Here is a 27,926-nt window from a genome sequence, read left to right on the forward strand (position 1 = left end):
ACAAATATTGCAAAATCTTTGAACTACGCACTGCAGCAGAGGGCATACCTGTGTCAATCACTATCAAGAACAGAGAGAGGATATGAACCAGGAGAGCACGTTATCGGAGAGAATGTAGGGAAGGAAGAGAACTTAATCCAAGCCAGCTGGTTTATATGTAGACTAAGCCCAGGCATATGGTTAGATAAAACAGCCAAAGTGATCATCACACACACGGCTAACCCCTGCAGCCTCAAAGGCTATTAGATCATATACAAAACGGCTCCGGCTTCCTTTCTTTAAGAGAAGAGAGCATTTAAAGCGCGTGTTTTTGACTCCAGCTGGCACTCCTCTGCTGTACATTTTCCAGAAAGGGCTTCCAGGCCATCAGATTAACATTATCTGCTAAGTAAGTTTATTAGGAGAGGAGGAAAAAGTGGTGGCGTTGTATGTTTCCCTGTCGCTGTGGGAGAAAGAGTGTAGGTTTGAGTCTGTCTGTCTGTGTGTGTGTGTGTGTGTGTGTGTGTGTCTGTGTGTGTGTGTGTGTGTGTGTGTGTGTGTGAGACAGAGAGAGAGATTTTTTTCTGTATTTGATTATATGGTAGCCTATATAATGTCTTCATGACTATATGTCATGCAGACTGAATCTGTCTGAAGCCATGATACACAAAATTAATGGAACTAGTTCAGTCACCAAGTACTGCTCACTTCGCAATTTTAATTAACACAATTTAAGATAACATCTTAATCTGAGGAAAATGCCCAGAAATAATCTCTTTAGAGACCTCAGATGGCATTGTTGCTATGAAGAGTCTTTTGAAGTCAGACAACTTAAACCACATGCAAATCCCCAGCCCAGATGAGTCGAAAAACTTGGAGAAGTGTGTGGGAAGCCGTGTAATTAGAGAACGCTTCAGGATATCGAGTGGGAAGCTTTGCCAATATAATCTGTGTTTTCACTACAATGTTGTTGCTGCATTTGTGTTGACTGGCTGTTTCAGTAGGGTAAGAGGATTCCTCGTTGTTGTGGGCCTTCTGTAAAGACAATGAGTTTATTCAGTCATTGCACCTCAGGTAAAATAGAAGATGGTTAGTGGAAACCACTAGGTCTACTGAGAGGACGGGATGAAGTGTCTTGCTCAGGCGGTTAAATTGGTAGTCTACTCATTGCATGGGTCAACCATTTTTTTGTTTTATTGTACCTTATTGTATATGTATATTCCTGTCTCAATAACAACATAAATGACTAAATATAAAAAATATTCGACCAGATATGATGTTTGCGATTGCTTATATGTATTGAAAATCTGAAACAGGTGACAAGCCTTCTAAGTAGCCCAATTAATCCTCATTAATCCTTTCAAGATTAGCTTTATCCTAAAGCATAATTTTTCATGCATCTCAAATCATGTCAAAAACATTTAATTAGGTCCCCTTATAATGAATGGCTTTGGTTGCCTAGTTTTATTTAGGCTAGTTGGCCAACTGCATGCAGCAGAGACCGCCAGGTGTGTTTTCCCTGCATGACTAATGGCTGACTACGAAATAGTAATCAGAGACATTTGAGTGATTCATGCTTATTTCATTCCAGACATTAAGCCTACCCAGTCGCCGTTGATGAATTAAGACATGATCAGGTAAGATGATGTGGTAAAACACTTGGCGGGAAAGAGGCTGAGTAAATACCATAAACTGAACACACCCAAGAGCGCGTCTGGCTTGCGCGGCAAAACATGTTGCCCAAGGCGCCTGAGCGGGAAAGAGGGTACATTTTTACAGTTGCTCACTATAATCTACTCTTGCAATTATTTTTTTTATTCAAATTTTAGCAAATAGCAAAATATGATGAGCCAACAATTTCCTCCAGATTTTAACTTGTTTATTTAATTACATTTACCTCTCTAACGATCTATTTGAATTTCCACTCAGATTTGTTTTTATTCACTCCCTCAAGATACATTTTCGGAGACTTCGGTTGTAGCGTTTTTTATGCACTTCGCGGCTTCCGTAGACATTTGCCTCATCTCTATGTTTGCTCTCAACTGTATTATACGGCTGTGCTCTCCGCGGTCAGGAAAAACCGGTGTGCAGCTATCAGTGTGAGCTATGGAGCAAATAAATAATCTCGAGGTCGTCCCGTGCACTGACTCCAATTATCTGAAACCTTTCAGGGTGCACTACAGCCAGGTGAGTCGGATTGCTCGCTCTCAGGTTATCATCTGGTTCAAATGCGGAAGCACCGTACATTTCAGTTGCCAGTAGCCCAACCCCCATTCATTTTTGTCATTGCTGTCATTGTGCAGCGTTGTGTTGTATGCCTAATTTATGAACCTGTGTGTTTTGCTATAACAAGACATTGCGTGATGTTTAATGGCAAAGATGATTCGCCTGTGCATACTAGTCGGAGATTTGGACTGAAAGAGCACAACGGATAATATAGCTATAGCTACAAGGGACGAAATATCTGAGCTAGCCATGTAGCCTGGGTCATGAGCACATGTTTTACATTAGGTTACTAATTTACCTTCCCAGCAAGCTAACTAAAAATTGACAGCACACGGTTGGCAATATATCAAATTATCTTTATCTTAATGTTAACGGTGGAGAGGATATGTCAGTCATGTGGCTTTTAAAGCTAGGACATCAGTTAATAAAGAAAACAGTAACGAAATGCATATATATGCGTCGAGGAAGCAAATACATAATTTTTTCCCCTATATGGATTTTGCCTTCTCTTTTAGACTGATCCGACTGAGCAACGTTAGCCACTTAATTATTTCCAAATTATGCTTACCGTTAGCTCATCTGTAATGACTGCAATAACGTTTTGGCATTATATAGAAAGGTCTTAAATCCTATCTTAATGGCATGGATTAACAGACCTGAGATGTTTGTTTACACTGCAGCTATATGCAATATTAAGCACATAAACGTGCACATAAACGCGGCATTGAACGTGATAGCATTTGCAGTTTTCTGGTGGTTATATGTCATATCGTTTTGAGATATACCAGTCGTCCAGTCCTTTCCCGATCATACTCCTTTCCTTCAATTTCGAGCTAATCTAATGTATGTGGTGTGCATAGTGAGAATGTTCAGAAATGTAGCTACTGTCAGCCTTAACAAATAGCCTAGCCTACGTGTAATGAAGATTTCATCCCATGCCATGCTCAACGTGGGCTATTTCCTGTCATAACGTCATTTCTGTGTCTGTGTTCTTTTTTCCCCTTCTTATTCTTCCCAGAAGACATTCCAGGGCTTTGTTTTCACCTAACAGCACATGTAGTCATTTCCTTTCTGATTGTTCCCTTCCACCTGTGCCTTTAAGTGCTTTGAGTTGTTTGGTAATGCTTCCTATTATTTAGAACTGAGCCCCAAACCCCCCCTCATTCCATTATCGTCGTTAACGGGGCCTGAGTCACTAGTATCCGCTGCCAGGCTGTGGCATGCGTGGAATTGATCGTACAGTTAGTACTCCTGAGTCAGGATGCACACGTCAGGAGTCCTGGCGTGTGCATCATACTGTAATCCGGTGCAGTTACTGGGGAATTTGTGGGGCACAACATGTTGAGGGATGATGCGTGGGTTGTGTTGCAAGTTAAACAAGTCATAACTTCCTTGTTCGCGCCCAGGGATGGCCAAGGGTTAGTGTGTGGCATGAAGGACAATGCCTCAGTAAACTAGTGTACCAGAGTTTGCCAAATTTCAAAATTCCAGGTAGCCCTGTGCCAGCATGCTTCAGATTTTGATTGGCTAAAATGAATTAGACTAGCCCAAATGAAGAATACGAGATTTTATGTAGAAAGGTATATATTCGAGAAAGCAATACAAAAAAATTAAAAAACACACTTACCAAGCATAGACAATTATCATATCAAATATCATTATGCATCTTACTAAAGTTTGTTCATCTTCCTTTGTTCGTTTTAGGGGCGCTTCTAGACCCCCCCCCAGAAAAAATATATTATCATTATAGATATAAATGTGAATCTCTTGGCATAATTAAGTCACACAAATGTTAACAACAATTTTACAACCTTACAGATTATATGGATAATCTCTATTAATTTGATATTGCGAATAACATATTTAGCTCATCCTTAGATACCTAGCTTGCTATATATCTGTTGTTAAAGATTCAGTTAAAAAGATATGTGGCCAACTTGATGCCATTTGACTGGCACTGGCGTGTAGGCTAGTCTTTCAGCAGACATTAGGCCTATGTGTTAATCTTAGAATAAACCATACACTCACAAATTTAAATGCTGGCTAGCGTTAGCTTTTTGCCCCATAGTCTAGGCTTGTAACATTAAATCTAGCCTATAAGATCTTTAGCTTTATAGTAGGGATGCACCGATACCACTTTTTTACAAACCGATACGAGTACGACTATTTTTATTTGTGTACTTGCCGATACCGAGTACCGATACCGATACTTCTTAGATTTGGTCTCCATGAAAGTGCAATTAATTTGGAGGCAGATTTTATTTTATCCTCTGCAGATTATGTCAAGCCTATAGTACAAAATTAACAGAAGGCTATCCCAAGCCAAAAATAAACAGCTTTCTGGTTTTAACACACAAAAAAAGCCTTCAAACAGACAATATCATCACATTAGACAAAATGCAAATATAACCAGATAAAGGCAATTCAATTTGCTGCATAGTTAACAACAGTCTGCTTAACCAAAAGTGAACAGAACTATTTCTGGATTAGCACAAGAGCACATTTCAGTTACAAAAGGATCAGAAGAATCTCCTGCTCAAGTACACAAACAATCACTTAACCTATGTGGCACAGTCTTTCTCTCTACCTCTTTCTCTCTGTGTGTGTGTGCGCGTTTTTTTCTTTTGCAAGACGTCAGTTAAGATTGGTTGCTTCGGTCTTGCGCCTCTAGCATCAGTGAACTCTGTGTACTTAGCACTATGGTGTGTCTTCAGATGTTTAATCAAATTGCTTGTGTTAAACAAAGTACTTTCCTTTCCGCCCCTCGACACCGTAGCAGTGCAGATCTTACACTGTGCCTTACTCCTGTCGTCGTCATTTATCTTAAAATGAGCCCAAATCGCCGTTAAGGCAGCACAACGGAATTGCTAATCGCTAACGAGATGCTAGCAGCTAAATTTAGCGAAACCTGTATACTGAAATACTTTGACACTATGACAAACTTTCCTAACACAGTCAAACATCAAGCAAATGCAACACAAGACGGCAAATAAGCTACTTACTAGTCTGGCAGAGAGTGGTAGGACAGGTAGGACAATAAATCACAATTTGTGTCAGCATAGCCCGGCCAGTTTGATGCAGTGAAATACTGATGAGTGGTATCGGTGCTTGGTATCGGCAATTCAAAAACGAGTATGAGTATTTTAACGAAGTATCGGCACCGATACCGATACTGGTATCGGTATCGGTGCATCCCTACTTTATAGCATTACCTAGACGTTTCTTGCCTGGTATTCACCTGGTATTCATGCATTGTGTAGGCTAATGTTTAAGTATTTTAACACGTTCAAGGGCATCATCCTGCAGTTTTTTCTGCTCTGCTGCCTACTTTGGTTGCCTTTTCACCTTGCCTTTTGTAAACTTTTGCCTTGACATAGTCACCATGACTGTGGACAGTGTGCTTGAGAACCCATGGACAAAGCTGTGATTACATTTTAATACCATGTTGGGGTGTAAATGCTGTGTTATGAGATATACATGTTTGTCCATTATGTGTGCGCAACCATGTTGATCTCAGCCTTTCTTGTGTACTATTTTGTGGGGAATGCTGTTGTGGCAGAGGACTCTAGTTTTGTTTGATGCCTTTCTGAGTAACACGTACACTTCCTAGCGGACAAATCATCATGATCAACAATTGTTCGTTCGGTGGTCAAAGTTTTTGTCAAACACTCTCAAAAATCTTACAGAACTACAGTTTATATAAAGAATTCCGCCAATGCAGGAGGCAGTAGATTATGAATACCACATGGCTATGTAAGGAATTCAAGCACAAAATGTGAGAGAAATACGTTTTTTGTAAGCATGGAGATTTTACAGGATCTTTTATTTCATGGAACCAAAACTCGACATTGTATTACTTTATGATTTATATAAGGTATTATTTATACTACTAAAAAGTGGTGCATACAATTGTTTTAATACTTTGCTCTTCAGATTTTGATGGGCATTGAATGAGAAGACTTATGAATGTTAATGACTTTAGCAATAATTGTGTCTAAGTTTGATCAACATCAACATGAAATACTGTCTTCTAAACTAAAGGCCGATTTAGGGTACTCCGACTGCGTTACGGATGGGTGGGCAGACGGAGGCTGTGGGTGCTGAAAACAATTCACCGCCAGAACAGTAGGTGGCGCAACATTTTTTTGTCGAAGACGAGCTTAGATGAACCTACCCCATGACGTCTTTGTGTGTAGAAGTAGTCGATTGTTTATTTACCTCCTCCCAGCTGTCACTAGCCAGACATGTAACTATATGGGGTGCAGCAGGTGCAGTCGCACCTGGGCCGTGAGTCTTGGAGGCACGTAGCATTACATAATAGAGAGTGTCTAATGCTATATATGCACTTGAAAAGGCAAACTTATCTCCATCATGGTAGGTATTATTTGTGGGAAAATAGTGGCAATCTATAACAAAATGATATGCTTATCTCACATACACTATAGAAACTATTAAAAAACGATTCAATAAAATTAATACGTTCTTATTTTCTTTGGTATTTTTGTCATATTCAGATTTGCAATGATGATTGCTGGGTAATATGTATGTTGTTGTCCAATGTCAAGTCTTTATTTGATCATGTGACGAGACGATACGATGTAGCTAGTTTAGGCACAACATCTGAACGTCAAGACCGACAAGCTTACTGAGCACAGCCAGAGGCAAAGCACAGCACATAAAAGTGGTGATGCATGATTTGCTTTTTCAATGGACAGGATAGCCAGACCATTCAGCCTCTCCTGCTCCTCAGGTAGGTCTTAATGAGTTTCAATTTGGGAATGGGTTGCTCGGCTGTTGCCATTGTCAGAAACAATAGCAGGGCAGTGCACACAGAGTGATAATCCATAATCAGCATCTTGGCAAATTGAGAGACTGCGGACTGCTGAGCAATCTCTGCTCTAAAGCAGGCCCTGAAAATAGGAGTTGTGCACCAAACGTTATTCCTATGTCCCTGTTGTAGTGGTCAAACAGACGTTTTGCCTGTTCATATAGCTCATCATTGGCAGCGGGTCGGGTTCGGCCAAACATTTAGAAATTATACTCAGACTCGGGTCGGGATAGGACCCATCAGCGCGATAAGGCATTGAACATTCCATATTTGAATATCTTAATAAGTAGTGAAGTCAACGTGTCTGCTTAACATGATGCAGAAGTTTGTGTTTGAGAATAAAATAAATCACATTTAGGAGAACAGCCTTCTTCCTGTGTGCAGGAATTTGTTTATGTCCTAGCTGTGACAACGCGATTACAGGCGGCAAACTGGCATCATGGAAGAAGTTAAAAAGAAACTGTCATGTGGAGAGTTTAAAACAATACAAAACGAGGGGAAATCTACTGTATGGAGATATTTCTGCTTAGTTGTCAATGCGGATTCTATGGATTAAACCTCCGTTGTTGGACTTTGCCGTGCACTGAATTTTTTTTTTTTTAAAGAAACTCATCTGGAGAGTTTAAAACGATACTTAACGAGGGGAAATTTACTGTATGGAGATATTTGTCGAATGGCATCATAGTCGATGCGGATTCTAATGAGGCTCTTTTATATGTCCAATGTAAGAAGTGTGAAGCTTTAATGAAATATGATTGATGCCATCCTCTTTCTCCACAACAACATTGATTAAACCTCGATGGTTGGACTATGTAGATAGTTTTATAAAGAACGTTGCAGTGCACTTAAAGTTTTCAAGAAAAATTATTATCTTCAATGGTAAGACTTGTTTGTTGTGCCTCTTCTGGTGTAGCATATAACGTGAGGTTTATTTAGGCATAGCAGATGCCTAGCGTGTGTAATGTGTAGGCTATTTCATTCCGTTCTTGCAATGTGAATAATTTAATTTCAATATGCTTATCTCCCTCTTGCGCTTGTGCGTTTAACGGGGCTTGTTTGTGTGAATGAGTGCATTTATCTGTTGATGCTCGAGTTTAATAAAGGCAGGCTATTCATAAAAAACGTACGTAAATGTGTCAGTAGTATGATCAGTTGAGACGTTTGACTCAGTGGGGCTCGGACAAAATATTTTAATTGCTGTCGGGCTCGTGCCGGGCTCGGGCACTACTCTGTCGGACGCGGGCCGGGCTCGGACAGAAAAATGCGGCTGATCCACACTCTATAACAGAATAGGAACAGCTAGGGAATAAAACAGGAAATGTGAGATACCGGAAAGGATGTTGTTCGGAAATGATGGCGTTAGCGGACCAATCACAGCCAAGGGGTATCCGTAGGCTATCCCAAATTCAGACGGATAGTCAGGATAATCAGAAGGTGCACGTCGAGCTCTCCGAGGGCGTTCCACCTCGGAGAAAGCGCTCCCATGTGTCCGTCTCCGTGAAAACGGAGTACCCTAAATCGGCCTTAAGCAACCAGCAATGCTAACAATGGTTGGATAACACAGGTGGCGTTTCCCTGTTGTGTCACCGCAAGGGTTTCAACAGATGACACACACGAATGCGTTGTGGCTAAATAACGTTGTCTGGGCCAGTGTCGAGGGCTGGCACTGAGGTCAGAGGTCAGGGAGGTAACAGATGTTGTGTTATTTACAGGCGAGCATCCTTCACAGGACAGAAGGAGTCTGTAAATGGAGCAGGGCATGACGCTAGAAAACACAACGCCCTTAACGTTTCTCAATAGGCTTTTACCTACTTATTCCTTTTATTTAAGAAGACCAAGCAACACTCAGCAATGTGTATTAGGGAGCCCGTCGTTTGGAAACTTCGTACCCTCATTTTAATATAACCAATGCGGTATGTAGTGGACAAGCCATTCATTATTCCAGAATCTGGACCCAAATCTATATCTACTAATCCCGTAAAGATTATTGAACAACTTCTGTTTCATAATGTGTAATGGTCGTCCTGGTCATGCACCAGCCAGGCTCAGACATGGGCTAAGGCAGGAGGGGTCCACCCCCAATGGGCTAAGGCAGGAGTGGTCCCCCTCCAATGGGCTAAGGCAAGAGTGGTCCCCCTCCAATGGGCTAAGGCAAGAGTGGTCCCCCTCCAATGGGCTAAGGCAAGAGTGGTCCCCCTCCCCATGGGCTGCGTGTGTTGTCCTGTGGTGTGAAGGAGAGAGGGGCTGGTCCTCTAATTCTCTAAAGGAGTGTTATTTAGCATCTGCATCATTGAGTCACTCAGCCACCCACTCGTCCCTGCTAGTGTCTCCAGGAGAGAGAGGTTTTGGATGCCCACTCTCTGCTTCGCCACCTGTATCCCCCCCTCTACACACACACACATCACACACGCACACATCTCACACATGCACACACACACACACACACACACACACACACAGAGTACTGTGACCCCTGTGATGCCTTACCTGGCTACAGCCTCTCTCTGTCCTTCACTGACTTGTCTGTTTTATCCTGACTTTTTGTGCGCTGGCATCTGCTATGTTGGCACACGTGGGAATCAGCCAGTGAGTGAGTGAGTGAGTGAGTGAGTGAGTGAGTGAGAGAGAGAGAGAGAGCGAGCGAGATGGGCAGAAGGGTTTTTACATTCTGTCGCAGTGGGAGCCCGCTGCCAAGCAGATGCTTTTGTTTAAAGTGCTGTGTGTTTGGGTGTTTGATGCTGGAACGTTTGTAAACAGGAACCTAATTTGCGCTAGGCAGTGCTATCCCTCTTGTATGAACCAGTTGGTTGCAGGAATCTAGGCCTTAAAGGTAGAGTCAGCGATTCTGGCAAAAGGTTCCTCCCTTCCATGCCCCGGAAGTAACGTGTTGATTGGCTGGAATTGTTTATGACTCGTTCCAAACCACTGTGTTTGCTTCCCGCGTACAGAGCCAGGACTGTGTACAGCAGGGGTACTCAATAGGCGGACCGCGGTCCGAATCCGGACCCAGACGCAATCAAATTTGGACCGAAGCCAAAATCAACATTCTAATTTAATCATGATCAAGCGAGGTTTCATTGGTGCGTGATTACGCGCTATATATTTTTTTCCTACTCGATGTGGTTTCTATCTTCCGTGTCCAATCCAGAGGTCCAATCAGGGGCTGTAATATAACATCACTATGACAACTCACTCACTTACTCAATGTTGGCCGCGAGCTCTGTGGGTCACGCAGGTTGTGTGTGTCAATGGCAACAACGCGGGCAGATAGATTTGTGAACGGTATTTTTTTCTCAGCAAACGAAAATCATGGCGTGCATTAAACCCGACAAAAAGAGAAAAGTTGATTCCAAAAATCGCAAATTTAGGACAGAGTGGACTGACAAGTATGCATTTGTGCTGCCTGTGGGGAGCACAAAACCGATGTGTTTAATCTGTAACGAGACGGTTGCCCTTGTCAAAAGTGTTAACGTGAAACGTCACTATGAAACAAACCATGCACACTTCGAACGAAAATACCCGCAGAACTCTGAGGTAAGGGGCAGACAAATAAACCATCTGCAATCATACCAAGCAACATGCAGTGTAATAGTTAGATCAGCCACACAACAAGAGCGTGCATACCTCAACATACATCAGAATCAGAATCAGAATCAGAATCATGTTTATTGGCCAAGTACATTTTCATATACAAGGACTTTTTTCTGGGTTTAGTTGCTCTCAAAGTACTTAAACTGAAAATATGCAGTATAACACAACAGTTTAGGATAGAGATACTGTTGTGAGTCTGCCTTTTCAACCATGAATATGGTGAAAAACAAATACAGGAGCACACCCAATGAACACTTACATCAGTGCCTCCGCCTGGCCGTCACGCCTTTTATGCCCAAGTTTAAACCACAAAAAAGTGTCACCTTTCACACAAATAAGGCCAGACCACATAACCTTTTGTGCATACGGTAGTTTGAACGTTTTTGTTGGAGGTATGTTTTTGGATTTTGACCGTCACTGTTCCGGACCCTGGACTGAATGGAAATTTGGCGAGTGGACCTTTTGGGTTTCTAATTGAGTACCCCTGGTGCACAGTGTTTTTTTGTGTGCAAACACAGAATGGACAGCCAGAGGACCATGAGGAGTAATTCACTGAATTTGACAAAATGTGTATTCGATTAGAATTGCGGACTGCACCTTTAACATTCTCAGGCTCTTACCGCAGGAAGCTACCTGAGAAATGTTATCTCACGGAAACTGTGGTGCTCTGTTTCTTGTTAAAATCTCCCCGCCTTCCATTTGGTTCTCATTCTTGATGCTAGTTGCCGTCTGAAAGATGCCCCAGATTCTACTTGAGTGTTTCCCAACATTTGAGCCCATTTTGAGGGAGCGATTCACATCTTCAGTAAACTTGTAATTTTATTTAAATGTGTTTGTGTAATTTAGGCTTCTGCCTCCCACTGTGTTTTATTTCTGCACTGTCGATTAGCAAGAATTCAACACTCAGATGTTTTATAAATACACACATAGACAGATGTTCATACAAACACACACACACACACTTACAAACAGAACAACTCACACACCTCTTTACACACACGACACACACACACACTCTTTCTTACTCGCACTCACTTAATCTTCAGCACTGTTGCCTCTCAGGTAATCATCAGATATCACCCCATATCAGACCCACCGCCCCCTCCCCACCATCCCTGCGGATTACGGCCTATTTAATTAGCGGCTTCTCTCGATAATGAGATTCCGCCCTGCTCCTGCCTCCCAGAGTGGCTCCCGAGCCCTGCTCCAAGCTGCCGGAGTCCTGTGAGCCAGCAGCTGCAGCAACAGGACCTAAGAGAGAGCTCCAGCTGCCTGGCTGCTGCCTTAGCAGCGGAGGTGGGGTGTACTGGTGGAGGTGGAGGTGGGGGAGGTCTGGCTATCAAAGGAGGGATGTGTTAGGCAAGGCTCTGGGTGGCGGGGGAGGTGATGTGGAGAGGGGAGAGGAGGGATGGGTGTGAGGAGGAGTTTTTTTTTTTTTTTTGGGGGGGGATAAAGGCAGGGGTTGGGTTGGAAGGGGTTGGTGGGCGGACGGACAACCAGTGGGCACCAGGGCGGTGAAGCACAGATGAGTTGACAATAGCAGAGGGGAGCCGAGAGGTGAGGAGGCTATGGGAAACGTGTGACGGCCCTCGCGCCCCCAAGCATCAGGTCGCTGGGCGCGATGAATAGCCACAGGAAATAGGATTTGGGCAAGACAGATGTGGGGAGAGATACAAAGAGAGACACAGAGAGAGAAAGGTGATGAATGCATTAGATCCTTAATGAGGAACAATAAAGATGTATTGACCAGTGTGAGTCACCCCATAAATAGCTATCTCCACTCTGCTGAGTGAGGGGGAAGTCAAAGAGACCGCTGTACTGAGAGGCTTCTGATAAGCTGTCTCCTAATGGCTTGACATGCACTGCAGCATCACCCCAGTGGCTGAAACCTTTCACAATTTCATAAGCCCCCTTTCACACATAAAAACAATCTGTGGTCTAATCGATAAGAGAAGAACTTCCATGAAATGACTAAATCTAAATGTAGGTTAAATGCAAAAGGCACGTCTCAACTCCACTGGCTTATCTTTTGTCCACTTTACATCTGTGAAGTGAGCACTCACTGCATTATAGATGAGTGTTGCCCGAATGAGCTTCATGGTATTGGCAAGGGCTGCCTGATGGACAGGTAGTGAGTGTGGTCAGTGCTGCCCTTTGACCTTCCCTGGTGTTGGGCAGTCTGCCTCCTGACAACTGACATTCGAGACCTTCTAATTTTGTCCATGTGAGTGCGGTGGAGTCCTCTGTGGGTGGTATGCTGGTTAGATCCAGAGCAAGGTGCTAACAACACCATAATCATGGGGGCAATGCCCAGGGAGCACACCTAGGCTTCTGTTGAAAATCTACTATAAATCGCTTTGGACAGAAGCACCTGTTTAAGAAATGAATAAATGTAATGTAAATGGAGAACTGCGTCCCTCAACGATTAGGGCTGACAAAGATCCATTGGGTTGAGCTTAAGTTTTCAGAGTAAACAATCCCCAGCAAAATCAAGATGGAGGCAGCATTTTTTTTCCAACTCGGAATACATGGAGAACTTTCTCACAGACCCGAGCATAGTGTGTGCGTGTGTGTGTACACTGTTACACCTTACTGTTATACTCAGCATCGTACACTGGCAAAGATGCAGAGGTTGAGATAAAGGTCTTTGGAAAATGGCCTCGCCCCATTTGCTTGTGACCCTTTCTTTTTTCCTTGGTCCTTCTAAAGCAAGTTGGGACTTTGGTCTCTGTCGGTGGCGACTGGGGACCCAGAAAATCCCTTTCCCACTATAGAGCGGTGCCATGGCTTTATCGACGCCGGGTGGACGGGGAAAGGCACCATTTAGCTTTGTGGCCATTGAGGGCCATTGTATTTTCGTTCCTGTGTATCACTTCCCTGCGAGATTGTGGATTGTTCAAGGAAAACAATGTGAAGTGAGGGGGCTGCCCTGAAAAGCATGCGTAAATCACTCTTTCAGTCATAAATTACTAAAAGTACAGTCGCGTCCTTCTAAAGCATGCTGAAGCGCATGTTTAGCATTTCTGATTCGCAGTTCTTCTGTTCAGGGGTTGCGTTGCACAAAGGGGGAACAAAAAGAAACATAGACTCTCAAAGTTTGCCTCCCAAAAATAGAACAGCCTTGTTATTGGCAGTGGTTGCTGCCACCCCCTCACTTCGATACGTGACACCACCCCGGAGACGTAGAAAATTGACAAGTTTGAGCGGGGCCATCCATCAGCCAGCTGTGTAAGGGCTCGGGCTCCCGGACTGGCTGTGGGGACGTGTAATTGACGGCGACTCTCCCAGCAGCAGCTCTATGGGGCTGCAGTGTAGCCCGAGCCCCAGGGGCAGTGCTGCCCGCCTGGAGATTACATTAGTGCCCCACTTGAAGGCGGTAGTAGAGGGAGGATGGAGGTGAGGTGGGGGTAACTTTGGGAAGGTAGGCCACCCCACACCTGTGAAGTAGGGGGGGTAGCAGGAGTGTGTGTGTGTGGTGGGATGGGATGGGGGTGGGGGGGTGGGGGCTTGCCCTAGTAGGGGGTGGGAGTTTGCAAAGACAGCAGATGGAGACAAAGAGGTTGATCTCCTTCTGTTCTCTCCTCTTTCATTTTTCCCTCCCTCCCTTCTTCCCTCTCTCCCTCTCCTCTCTCTCTCACTCCCTGTCCTGCACATGGGGGGGTAGGATATCAGAGAAATGAAAGGATCTTGCATTGGCTTTTCAAGCGAAATGAGCTAGCATCTCTTCCTGGGCTTTCTCGTTAAGTCTGTCAGTGTCGCACTCTCAAACACACTCATCATGGCTTAGGCTGTAATGGTTAAAAGGGCTCTCCTTAATTAGCCTGGTTTTGTCCACTACCACCCAGACCTTTACAAAGCCTTTGATAGTCTGTTGATTCTCTGAAAAGTAACACACTAGTGCACTTTTTGTATGGGTGCATTCGGATGCTAAGGCAAAGGGTTTTATTGTCTGTGCCCTTTGTGTCTGTTTCACAAATGTCATTTGTGACTGTTCTCTTTCTCATCAGCCTGTTCTGTTATTAATTTCGTACTGACTATCAGCACACCAGTCTGAAGTCTCAGTACATTTGTGTGTCTGGGTGGTCTGTTTCTGGTGTTTTCTTTCTCGCAGCAAGATACTTATGTATTCTCATTTGCATGTTCTTGACAACCTGCAGCTTTCCCCTGTGACATATGTGTGCACACACATACGCAGGTATATCCATGCATACAGTCTCTCTCTCACACACACACACACACACACACACACACACACACACACACACACACACACACACACACACACACACACACACTCTCTCAGTCCCCATGAATACAGATGAATAGCATCATTGCCTCGACACCTGATTGCCTGGTGGGAAAGGCGCTGTGGCGAGCGATCTAAATCCCTGGAAGTCCAGGAGCACATGGTGGGAATTAAGTGCCCTGCGATTGTCACCGGCAAGGCACAACGCCACGGCAAATTGAATTCTCGGCAGCTGCCAAGTTCACCGCATTATAAACTCCGGGGCCGCTGGTAATTAGACTTTAAGCACCCAGAAAGAACACGGGCCTCCCCTGCGCTCCTTCCCCAATGTCCACCCCCCAACCCCCCGCCCTCATTCATTTGCTTGGGCCTTTATTTCACGCCGAGGGGGCCAAGGGACCACATTAGTTTGAAGGTCTTGCGGTGCATTGTCCGCACCCCACCCAACCCCACCTCTGTGTGCCCTGTAATCTGTATTGTAATCCATGTATCAGAGTCCCCTGAGGGCTCTTTTACACTGACCCACTGAGTAGCTTTGATAATGGGCAGGGGAACCCCCGACCATCTGGGAGCAACCAGGCGCTTGAAAAAAAAAAAAAAAAACGCCACCAGGGATCTCTGCACCCTCAGCTCTGTCTCCGTCCCAAACGCTGCTCTGTGCAAAAGGGTATGACTCCGCTCCCTTGGTGAGTCGGCACTCGTTCATCGGCGGGTTCGGTGAATGAGTGATGGCGGTAGGATTCCTAATCTGGGATGAAGGCAGATAGGAGTCGTTTCAGAGGTTGGAAGTGGTTTGGCGTTTTTGTGATTTTTGTCACGCCCTAGTCTTGTCTGTCAGCATCCAGCTTTTCCTTTAAGAGCTTAGTCATTGATGGCACTCTCTCACTGGAAGTCCACTGGAACTGTTTCACTGAGGTATGGGGAATCAGTCATTCCCCGACACACGGAGTCTCTCGAGATGAGGCTTTGATCCACACTCATGTGTCCTCGAGAGTTGCCCAAGCAGAGAAAAGTACACAAGTGCAGGTCTTCTTCTCCAGTTACTTCTGCAAACTCCCGAGAAGCCCCGAAATGGGAGGAGGGCACAATGAGAACACTCCAAAGGACGCCTGTGCTTGTCCAGGCTGGTCACTGACAGCTCGTTCTGACCGAGGATTGAAGAGAAGGCTTCCTTCAAAATCCTCAACTTCCTTGAAATTATCTCAACTTTATTCTTTTAGAAATAGATCAAAGGGTGAAATGTTTAGAAACCTCCAAGCAGTGATGAAGAATAGGCATAGTGGCCTCTTGGCATGATCAATGTAAATAGTAATAATTTAATGATGATAAAATCGTTTTTGGATCTCCAACACAGCACCATACTTAACTTCATGACGGTAATGAATCTAAACCAATTTTAGGTTCAAAGGACAGAGCTGCATACTGAACGCCTACAGTCATTTGATTGGTTCAGCCTGAAGCCCAAAACTCCAATCCACTGTGATTTCCTCTTTTCACCCTTCACTTTCTTCACATTGTAGTTTTCCTGAAACATCTATGTTTTTTTTTTTTTCCCTCCCAATTAAATGAAATGAGCAATTGCTGATAAAAGCCATGCAAAGGTCTGGAAATGGAGTCTTGGAGAGGGGTCGATGCAGAATTACCCGAGAGACTGAGTTTAACGTAGGAAATCTTTATTTCCCTCTCCTGCTCTCTTGGGGGTCGGCCATCACGTTTTAATCTTTTCACTTCCCATATCTCCTCAGTGCAAACGTGTGCAACCTCGGTATGAGTGTTCGTCAGTCGCTCCCTGGGTGGCGCGGGGATTGAAGGCACACTTTGACTGCACTGCCTCTTTCAGATTATCTTGTTTTCCTAATCTGATTCAGTCAGGGTCCTCTGCAAAACATGTCTGAGGCTTGTACTCGGAGTGGCCAACTTGTATATTACCAAAAAAAAAAAATCATCTCTTGGCACTTGGTTTCTTCATGGGGGGCTTGAAATGTTAAAGCGAAAGACTTGCATTACAGTGCTGTAGTTGAAATTTTATGACCTCAGCGATCATGTTCCCTGCAGACCCTCTGCATGGAAGTGTCCATTTAAGTTATGTTTGAGCCCTTATGGATAAACATGCCCACCTCCACAACTATGCTCTCAAGTACATGCTTGTTAAGGCACGGCGACTTGTTATCCACAATTCGCTGATCCCCCTCTGCGGAAAATGATGGATTTTTACACCTACACAAATATGCTCTGATGACTTTGAAGTGATAATATGGGCACATTCTTTGCCCCCGTATGCACCCCAGAAGGTTGTTTTTACCATACCAGACTGCTGTAACCTCCTGTAGTGCTTGTGCATACTGTATGCTACAGTCTGGATCGAGGTCATTTGGTTTTAACGCAGTATTACAGAGGCTGGGCAAGCTAAGCTATATTCGGTACAACACAAACCTCTTTCTCTCTCTCTCTCTCTTTCTCTCTCTTACACACACACACCTAGTATGTGTAACACTGATTCGTTGTAACATTGTTAACTGTGTACAATCGCGCTGCAAGTGCTGCATGTTTTACTTAAAATGTTGTTTTGAGGAGCTCATGTACACGTAATGGTGTAAGGCATTTAGCTGGTAGCCAACCGGTACAGTGCTGTGCAGTGAGTAAACCGCACTCACTGACACCTGAAGAGACGTGCTAGCGACAGATGCTAGCAGCCATGGGTTTTAGCCTCCTTGTTAGCACACCCTACTCCCTTGCCCGAGGTTGCGAGTTCAAGTCTGGTGCGGGACTGTGCTTGTCCACACAACGCAGGTTACATTGGTATTCAGCACAAGAATGAGACTCCTGTCACTACCTTCCCTCCTTCCCACCACTTTTCCCTCCCTCCTTCCCTCCCTCCCTCCAAAACGACCTCACTTTCGAGCCAAAAAGATCCGGACCATTAGTCCAGGTGGCGGCGTGGGCCTACAGCAAACATGACCCCGCTGACCCCTGCCGGCCATGCTTGACCTGTTGCCCAACGCCGCGCCGTGGCTGTTATGCGCGGACACTTCCACCGCACTCCTTTAGCGTTAGCGCCTCCAGTTAATCATGCACATTTGCCATTACCCCGGGCTTCGTTTCTCATTAACAGCTCCGGCTAGCAGCCTGGGCCTGTTTAGATGACGCTAGGCTCGACGGAGCATGAGGATGGGGGGCATTTTTCAAATGCCGGCTCTTCTCGGCTGTGAGACCTGGAAATGGAAGGGATGGCTCTGTGGTCATCATCTGTGTCCGTTGCCGTAACACCAGACACTTAGTTTAGCATTAGATGTGCTCTGTCTCTGTGCTGCTTATCCTTTTCAGCGTCACCTTTTAGGGTGAGTTTTTATTTTTTTTATGTTGTTGTTGTTGTTTTCAGTCATGACTCAGACATTTTACTTATACAGTCTCTTCCCTGGGTATACAAGATGTAAAGGTACATGATTTGGATGCACCCCCCTGAAAATGTGCTTACTTCATAGCCAAGACAGTACACCTGAAGTGTGTGTGTGTGTGTGTGTGTGTGTGTGTGTGTGTGTGTGTGTGTGTGTGTGTGTGTGTGTGTGTGTGTGTGTGACTCAGCTCAGCCTCAGTGCACCGTCAATGCATGTCAGAAACTGCAGAGACTCCTTTGCCATAAGGCATTATTCATTGCAAATCAGCTACCTCCACAGGTGACGAAAGATCACAGTCTTGAGGCTGTGTGTGTGTGTGTGTGTGTGTGTGTGTGTGTGTGTGTGTGTGTGTGTGTGTGTGTGTGTGTGTGTGTGTGTGTGTGTGTGTGTGTGTGTGTGCGCACCTGATAGCTATATCATTTATGAAGCCCTGGAGTTGCCTGTTTTGGAGAAAGAAAATCTGAATGTTGTGCCAAGAACTTTCTCATCATCATTCACTGGCAGTGAAAATACATTTCTTCTGGATGTGTAATAGTCAGATGCCTTCTCAGTGTGTTCTGACTTGATCCGTGTTCCATCGATATGTCAAATCTAACATTTATACGAGCCATTTGAGAGTTTCATCTTTTTTTTCATTAAACTGATGATATTGTTCCCTGCACACGCTGGTGTCCTGACCTGATGCCGATGGTTCACATGTATGGCTCACCTCCGGCTTGTGTTTTCTCTTTCGTCCACAGAATGGAACAAAGAAATACTGGGACTTCATGCGCACCCATGACAGGTATGTTCGCCCCGGGAACTATGATTCTCACTGCACAGGTGTTTTTTTTGTTTGTTTTTTATTGGAAAGCAAACATATGTGGAATCGGTGTGTAATGAACATAACTTATAGGCCTTTTAATGTATGCTCCATACAGAGGTCCTAAGTGTGCAGAAGTAAATCGTGATTATGTCAGTGGCGGGCCCAGATGAGATGCTGTGTGTATCTCTGTGTGTGTGTGTGTGTGTGTGTGTGTGTGTGTGTGTGTGTGTGTGTGTGTGTGTGTGTGTGTGTGTGTGTGTGTGTGTTGGGAACCATGATAATGACCCCCCCTCCGCCCCCAACATTGGCAGAAGGGTGTCCTTTAGTTTACACCCGTTCAGGACGCCACCACTCAGCCTCCTCTTGAGGGTCAGCTTGCAGGGGTCAGAGGTCAAGCACTTCAAAGCCTAACTCCCTCTTGTCTTTGTCTCCTTTATCTCAGGATGCTCCTAATGCTCAAGGAGGCTTCCTTGAAACATTAAAATGATCCCAAATATCCACACTCATCAAACAGAACCTCTAAATGAAAAGGGGAAAACTAGGTTTAAAAAAATTAATAAAAAATTGATTCGTGTTGTGTTTCAACATGAAAAGGTGTGGAAGTGACTGCTGTGGAGACATTTTGAAGAGGGATGGTGCAGTTGTACATCTTTGGATGCCTATTGAAAAGGCATGGGAAAGATGGCCTTCTTTGCAGCCCGTGAATGGCAAGTTGTCCTTCCATCCAGGCTCCCATTTATTACAGAGAGAGAGAGACATATATATATATGTATATGTGTGTGTGTATGTGTATATATATATATATATATATATATACACACAGGGATTAAAGTATTCCGGCACCGTGCCGGATTTCCGGCGTGCGGCGTTTGGCTGCGAAAAAAAAAATGTTATTACCGTATTTTCCGGACTATAAGCCGCTACTTTTTTCCCACGCTTTGAACCTCGCGGCTTAAACAACGATGCGGCTAATTTATGGATTATGATACCTGTGACTGTATACGGTGGCTTTGTGTTTACGGTGGCTTTGTGGAGCTAGGATGCTAGCATGGATGCAGCCGCATGGATGCTTAGCTCCACGCGATTTCTCAGTATCTCTCAATAACTTAACTAATGTCAAAATAACCACAGTCTACCAGCGTAGACAGAACACAACTCAAAACACTTTAGAAAATAAAATAAAAGTTTACAACAATACAAATCCAGTCTTCAAGTTCTTTAGCTCACTGGTTTCAAACTAGCGTCTGTCTTCAATCTAACGTTCTAGCTTCTGATTGACTCTTGCGACTGTGCGCTCTTAAAGCAACAGTGCACTTATCTAACTGGCAAAACTAACTATTGTATTAGTTTTGATATTCATTTTAGCATGTGTAAAGTTAATTTGTTTCAATGTTGCGGTAGGCACCTGCGGCTTATAGACATGTGCGGCTTATTTATGTTAAAAATAATTATTTTTAAAAAATTCAGTGCGTGAGGCTTATATTCAGGTGCGCTCAATAGTCCGGAAATTACGGTACATTATTTTTTTAAATTTTTTTTTTAAACACGTCTCGATATCATCACCATCACTTTCGAGTTTATGAGTTCGTCTGCCAATGAAATGAAAGGAGCACAACTCTCCCGCTCTCAAAATAACATTATTAGCCAATCAGAAGTAGATTGGGGCGGGTCTTGGGAAAATGTGACACCGACTTTTCTCTATCGCTCTGCCTAGCGTAGATGCCCGAGTAGAGAGACATCACACCAAAGGAGAGTAGGATGGAAAGTAAGTTCATGAAAGTAAATGGCACTGGGCATGGATAGAAGAGATGGGAAGGGAAGGACAGTAAGCCTTTTGGTAGCTGGTGTAATGAGTGAAGAGAAGCAGGTGCTTGCTTCTGCATATTGTGCTCGAGAAAGCTAATATATGCAACTAGCTCTCCAACACACAACGTTGTTGTGAGCAACATCCACAGCTGATGTACCGGCATCAATAACTGACCGTGTGTGTGACGTGTGTTTGACTAAACTGTCAATATCCAATCGGCATGCCGCTATTTTAACACACACGGCATAACACCAGAGTTTAAAAGACGTATTTCCTCAATGAAATGGTTGCAAATCAAATCTTCTTCCACTGACATACCCTTATAACATGTCACCTTGTGATTGTAGGTCATCTTGTAACCTTTCAAGGACAAAGCTTAGCAGCAAAACTTGATATCAAAAGAAATCGTGAATGCGAATGTGTTAGTACCATATTGTAGTGAGGTGGAGTACTATTGCTGACTTTTCTTGGGATTGCAGTTTCAAAAGTCTCACCATAATTTGCAATCATTCATTTCTAAATGTTTGTTTGTTTGTTTGTTTTTTTGACCCTGCAAATGTGTCCATGCCACGGGACACGACCCCCCCCCCCCACACACACACACAAAAAAGGTCAGGCTCAGGATTTTTTTTTGCTTTAACCCCTGTGTGTGTGTGTGTGTGTATATATATATATATATATATATTAGTGCTGTCAAATGTTTAATCGCGATTAATCGCATTTATGTCATAGTTAACTCAAAATTAATCGCGATTAATGGCAAATTTGTATCTATTCTAAATGTGCCTTCGTTTATAATTTTTTTCCATCATTTTATTTTTATTTTAATGCCCTTATCAACATGGAAAAGTGGATTGGCTTGCTTTAAGCAAATGTTTTATTTTATTGAAAACCAACATTGCCAAACAGGGCGGTACAAAATAAAATTATAAAGTGCACATTTCAGGTAAACAAGGACTCCTATAGTGCAGTTAAACCATGGCTTAATATTTTCTTTTTTTCAAGTATGCTGGGAACATAGCAGTCAAGCCTCTTATTTCAGAAACAATGAACCGTTAGAGTTAGGTTACCAATAAAAGGTAAGCCTACTACTTCTTTGCTTTCAGCCAGCTGCCTGTTGACATTTTCAAACAGTGAAGCTCGCTTCTTTTGCACAACACAACTTTCCATTCAGAAGCTTTTTATCATCCATTTCGCCGTATCGCGCTCACCATTCACTCAAACCGTAACGTTAGCCTACTACACAGTTTGCGAGGCCAAAAATAATGTTAATCTAAAAAACGCCGTTAATAACGCGTTAAACTGACAGCACTAATATATATATATATGTGTATATATATATATGAGAGAGAGAGAGAGAGAGAGAGAGAGAACCAGCTCTAGAGAGAGATCCAGTCTCTCAACCCCCCCCCCCCCCATCCACACCCTTGGGCATCTCTGCCTTCCACTCTTGTGATATGGGCCAGTCTCTCTTCCACTGCCAGAGGGCACAACAGTAGGAGGGAGGAGGGATTGAAGTCTCCTCACACTGTCCACATCCTTCCTACCTCCAAATTCCACTGTAACCCGTAACCCCCCCCACACACACACACACACACACACACACACACACACACACACACACACACACACACACACACTCTGTCCGTATAATCCATTGTTGCTGTGTCACAACAATGGCTGGCTGCAGTGGGAGCGTGAAAAGCTGGATCGTCAGGTGGCGGTAGGGTTGGAATGTCTCACCTCAGTGCCAGTACCGGAAGCCACTGGCTCACTGAGTGCTTCATTCATAAACCCCACACACACACACACACACACACACACACACACACACACACACACACACACACACACACACACACACACACACACACACACACACACACACACACACACACACACACACATATATATACCTCACACACACACATATCACACACATTTACAAACCATGACCATACACAAAGTAAAACACACACACACACACACACACACACACACACACACAGTACAAGACAGAAATACACATATAGACCTACACCACACTCAAGATAAGCTACAAACACACAGACATGCACACAACGCACACAGACTTCCATAAACCACAGTCACACACACACACACACTCACACACACACACACACACACACTTGCTGCCTGCAATATTAACCTTGTCTCTTCATCATCCTTCTGAATGCCTACCCGTCCCAGTGTTCTCTGCCCATGAAACATCTCTGAGAGGACACTCAGGGGGGGGTTATTGAGGACCAACATGGGATTGGGGGGTGGTGTCAAGGACCAACGAAGGATGGGGAGGGAGGGGCGATTGTGAAGGGCAGTTAAAGCTAAGCCGCTTTGCTTCCCACAGACAGAGAGAAGCCCCCTGACCCACCCCTGCAGGGTTATTGCACCTCAGGGCTTACCTTCTTGTTTCTTTTTACACCCAGATCCCAGGGACCCGAGTGACCCCCTCTAGCACCCAGTTCACACAGTGCAACCTCAGCAGTGTGTGTGTGTGTGTGTGTGTGTGTGTGTGTGTGTGTGTGTGTGTGTGTGTGTGTGTGTGTGTGTGTGTGTGTGTGTGTGTGTGTGTGAGAGAGAGAATGTTGATTAAGCCCCTTGAGGGACAATGACAGAGAGAAGGAGAGAGAGAGAAGGAGAGAGAGAGAGAGAGAGAGAAGGAGAGAGAGAGAGAAGGAGAGAGAGAGAGAGAGAGAGAGAGAGAGAGAGAGAGAGAGAGAGAGAGAGAGAGAGAGAGAGAGAGAGAGAGAGAGAGAGAGAGAGAGAGAGAGAGAGAGAGAGAGAAAAACATTGGCCCAAACCATTATATATTTTTGTCATTCTAAACTGTTTGGGGATTTCAGTTGTTTTAGTTTCTTTCTTCCCTGCCTTTGAGAAGTTGTGGAGCGCTTTGGGTGGGAAGAAGCAATCATTAGAAAATAAGAGTTATGAGTTATGAGGCTCTTCCTCTGGGGAGGAGGTGGGCTGAAATGGCCTTTTGTTCTCCAGAATCATATCTGAAGCCCGGCTCTGGGAGAGAAAAAGGGCCGGGGACCTCTATGGGAAACACAGGAGAGGAGTAGAGGGCCAAAAAGAAAGAAAAGGAGGGAAACTGAAAGAAAGAGATGAAAACAGTGAAAGAAAGAAAGAGAAAGAAAGAAAGGAAGGTAGAAATAAAAAAAAAGAGAAAAGTAAAGTGTGGATCAAGAGGAGGATCATTTGTGGGCTTGTGGTTCGTTACTGCTGATGGGGTTCCCTTGGAGAGAGAAAGGGGGGGGGGGGTCCTTTTTGCCACAGTATAGCCATTTGGAGTGTGTGTGAGTGTGAAGAAGACGGTGGCAGTGTGACGAATAAAGTACGGAAGATAGTTCTTCTGTGTGTGTGTGTGTGTGTGTGTGTGTGTATATAGCTTAAAATGGGTTAATTGCTGATCAGTTTCCAAGCATGAGAGAATGTGTGTGTGTGTGTGCGCTTTGTTTGTGAAAAGTGTGGATGTTTTTGCTGCTTGATCATTCTGTGTGTGTATGGCCATGCAGCCTTGCTTTCAAGGACCTGCCCATACGTGTGTGTGTGTGTGTGTGTGTTTGTTGCTGTATTTGTTTTCCTGGTTGACGAAGTGTGTTTGTGTGCTGTTATTTTGATAGTAGTCGATAGGAGAGTGTCTGACCGTGGAGCTGGAGAAGAAAGGGGGGTGGAGAGGGAGAGAGGGGGTGTGTGTGTGTGTGTGTGTGTGTGTGTGTGTGTGTGTGGGGGGGGGGGGGGGTGTTGTTAGAGGAGTTGAAAGGTAAAGCCATTAAGCACAGCATCTGTTCAGGTCATTAGTGCCATTGCAGCAGGTCTTTGTAATGGCCGCTGGTCTTAGGAGCGCCGAGGATTGGTGTCAATAGCCACTTGTGAGGACAGAAGCCCCTGAGGGAAGAGAAGGAGTCTGTGTTTTGTGTTTTGTGTTTGTGCTTGTGTGTATGTGTTTTTTTTTTTTTTCTGTGCGTGTGTTTATTATGGTCTATGAGTGATCTGTTGAAGTTTCTGTAAGCAGTATGTTTTCGGGAATGCTGAATGCGGCCTGGTTTAACCCTGTGATAGCCATCACCACTATAAAAAAACCTCTAGAAAATTATACAACCATGAAATTATAATTATGCAACTCTGCAACTATAGATAATGCCTATGTAACTCACCTTTACCTTGTAGCTATAACAACCATAGATACTCTCTCTTGGATTCAGTCATCAGCAGATACACTTAGGCTAATTAATGAATTAATGAATCTCTCTCTATCTCTCTTTCTCTCTCTTTATCTATCTCTTTCTTTCTCTCTCTCTCTCTCTATCTCTCTCTGTCGCTTGCTCGGCCCCTGCCTTATCCCCGGCAGCCCCATCATCCCTCAGCTGAACCGGAAAGCTCCGGAAGAGTGCACTGGCCTAACGGTCCATGAAAACCGTTGGGGGAGAGAAGTGGCAAGGAGCAGAACGCCACGCACACTGGAGGCCGGTGTCAGAAACTAGTGACCCCCCCCCCCCATCCCACACACACACACACACACACACACACACACTCAGGCACCAGTCGAGCATATCTGTTTTGGGGTCAGTTTAGCCACTTGAGGCCCAATCCAGAGGGAGCTGAGCACAGAGATGGAGATCAATAGACACAGATTGAGGTGGAAACAGAGGATATGAGGGGCACTAAAGCTAACCAGTGAGGTGAATCAAGTCAAGGGGTTTTATGTCATACAGCAGGACTGTGGTGTTATCTGAAATGACACTTTCTTTCCTGTCATATTTCCATGTTTTTACATGAAATGGTTATCTGGATAAATCTTGCTTTGTGGAATAACCTTGGCATGGGAGAGAGGCAGACAGAGAAATGAACGAAGGACATCCAGAGAAATGGAGAGAGGGAGTACTCAGGAAAGAAAGACTTCCTCTTCCTGAGAGAACGAGTGTGAGCCTGGGAAGAAGGGAGAGAGTGGTGGTGGGGGGTACTCAAGAAGTGTGAGAGACAGTCTTGTCTAGATATAGCTCCTTAAAATGGAACAGAGGTCTCCTTAATCAGGCACCCAGACTGAAGAGACTCTCGCCGCCGGCGGCCCTGATAATAAGTGACTCTCCCAGGCCCTCGGCTCTTAGCCGCGCACCGCATTGTTCCCTCACCCTCGGACGTGCTGCGCGGAGCGGCGAGATGACCGTTACGAGCAACCGTGTGGGAATATCTGGCGCTCGTTTGTCTTTCGCATGTACATGTGCGCAAGGGCACGTGTGTGTGTGTGTGTGTGTGTGTGTGTGTGTGTGTGTGTGTGTGTGTGTGTGTGTGTGTGTGTGTGTGTGTGGTCAGCATCCAGGCCGAGTAGTAATCTCTTGCCCCGGCGCTTTTCAGCATGGGAAACAGAGGGCAGGGCTTCCTGGACCTGCAGACGTATCCGCTTTCCCAACACTGCACTGCAGCCCTCCGTCTCCACTGCCATCAAAACAATCACACACACAGAGAGAGAGAGAGAGAGAGAGAGACACACACTCACACTCACAAATACACACACCACACACACACACACACGAAGACACTCAAACACACATGCACACACATACACACACACACAACAATCTCTCAGGCACAACGCAACATACAGTACAACTTAATAGAGTTCTTGAGACCTTGCTTTCAAACCAAGGCTCTCTCGCTCTGTCGGGTTTGAACAAAAAAAAAGAATAGTTGGTACCTACTGTACGAACACCAAAATCCTGAACAGAGATGTGTTTACGTAGGAGCCAGTTACGTAGGGCCAGTTTTCTCTAAATACACCCCCTTCAGGCGTTTGATGAGTCGATCGTTTGAGTCAGGAGTGGTCTCATATCTTCAGCAGGGATGGGGAGGGTGGGGTCATTATTATTGCGTTGTGTGTTTAGTGAATTTCCTAGGTTGTCTCCTTCTAGTCATATTACCTGTGTGAAGCCTTTGTGTATGTACTGGAGTCTTGGCACAAACATCCCGTTACCCAGCACCCCTTATCCTGTGTCTTGAAACGTGCCCAAAATATCTGCACGGCCCAAAATTTGAAAATGTTAGTGCTGGAGCGAAATCGCTCCCAGCCAGTTCGGACGGCACTAAAGAAAGTTAGGTTTTGCTATTTTTTTCCCCCCCACATCACCCATTCTTTTGCTCTGATGAAGGATGAATGGATGGACTGTGGGGAGAAAGAGTCAGAAGTCCTATTATTACAAGCAAAGAGTTCGATGAATAGATTAATTGGGTAAGTTATGTATGTATGACCGGATGTAAATGATTATTTTGTTATACTAGGTCTTTTAGGAGGGTCTGAACATGTAAACAAATGCAAGAAAGGGCTAAGGCAGAGAAACAAAGTATGTAAAACCCTTGATATTGATAGTGATATTGGAGAACACGTACACATTACATCTTCCATCTAGAAACCTTCTCACTTTTTGTCAATAAAAAAAACTATTGACTGCAGGTTTAACCCCTTCTCTTCCCCACTGGCCAATCAGCCTTCTATGTATTTGTAGGCAGGGGGGCGGGCTGTGGTCTCCCAGCATGCACCTGGAAGATTAGGTCCTGCTCGCCCTCTCATCCCCTGATTGGGAGAGCCCAGAGAGGCAGGTATTCACGCTGTCCCCTCTTGAGGTTTTTGAGCTGCGTCACCCGGCTGATGTGAAGGTCCTAGATAAAGGCTGGTGGTGATCAGATGGGGGTGGGGATTCTAATCCCGCGAACTGACATGGGGGCCACATAGAGTGAGGCTGCAGTCTCTCTCTCTCGCTCTCTCTCACTCACACACACACATTCAGATCTACTCCTACTATCCTCTAACCCATCACCCTGGTTTAGCTTATCTGGGGGGGGGGGGGGGGGGAGAGCGGGGGCTATCCTTTCACCCGATCCCTGATGGAGAGAGGAAACAGGAGTAGCCAGGCAGCACTTTGAGGTGATGACCTGCACCTTCCTAGCGAGCTACCTGACCCTTGCATTAGCCAAGAAAGCTGCTGTCCAATGCTGGGCAGTAATAACCCCTACAGTAGTGTCCATCCCCTCCA

At 44.7% G+C, this 27,926-nt stretch overlaps 1 protein-coding gene across 2 annotated transcripts in view; it reads left to right on the forward strand.

Annotated features, from left to right (window-relative positions):
- The first annotated feature begins 1,721 nt into the window (after positions 1 to 1,721).
- nudt14 (nudix (nucleoside diphosphate linked moiety X)-type motif 14) overlaps positions 1,722 to 27,926 on the forward strand; it is a 37,789-nt gene continuing 11,584 nt past the window's right edge. Inside the window, exons 1-2 of one of the 2 annotated variants that reach the window (XM_031581438.2) lie at positions 1,722 to 1,744; positions 19,006 to 19,049. In XM_031581438.2, the coding sequence (XP_031437298.1) occupies positions 19,033 to 19,049 (17 nt within the window). In that variant the 5' untranslated portion in view covers positions 1,722 to 1,744; positions 19,006 to 19,032. Of the gene's footprint in view, positions 1,745 to 1,932; positions 2,167 to 19,005; positions 19,050 to 27,926 lie in introns of those variants that run through there. The other variant, XM_012824712.3, reaches the window with a different exon arrangement.

Source organism: Clupea harengus, chromosome 15, assembly GCF_900700415.2.
Source record: "Clupea harengus chromosome 15, Ch_v2.0.2, whole genome shotgun sequence".
Lineage (NCBI taxonomy): Eukaryota > Metazoa > Chordata > Actinopteri > Clupeiformes > Clupeidae > Clupea > Clupea harengus.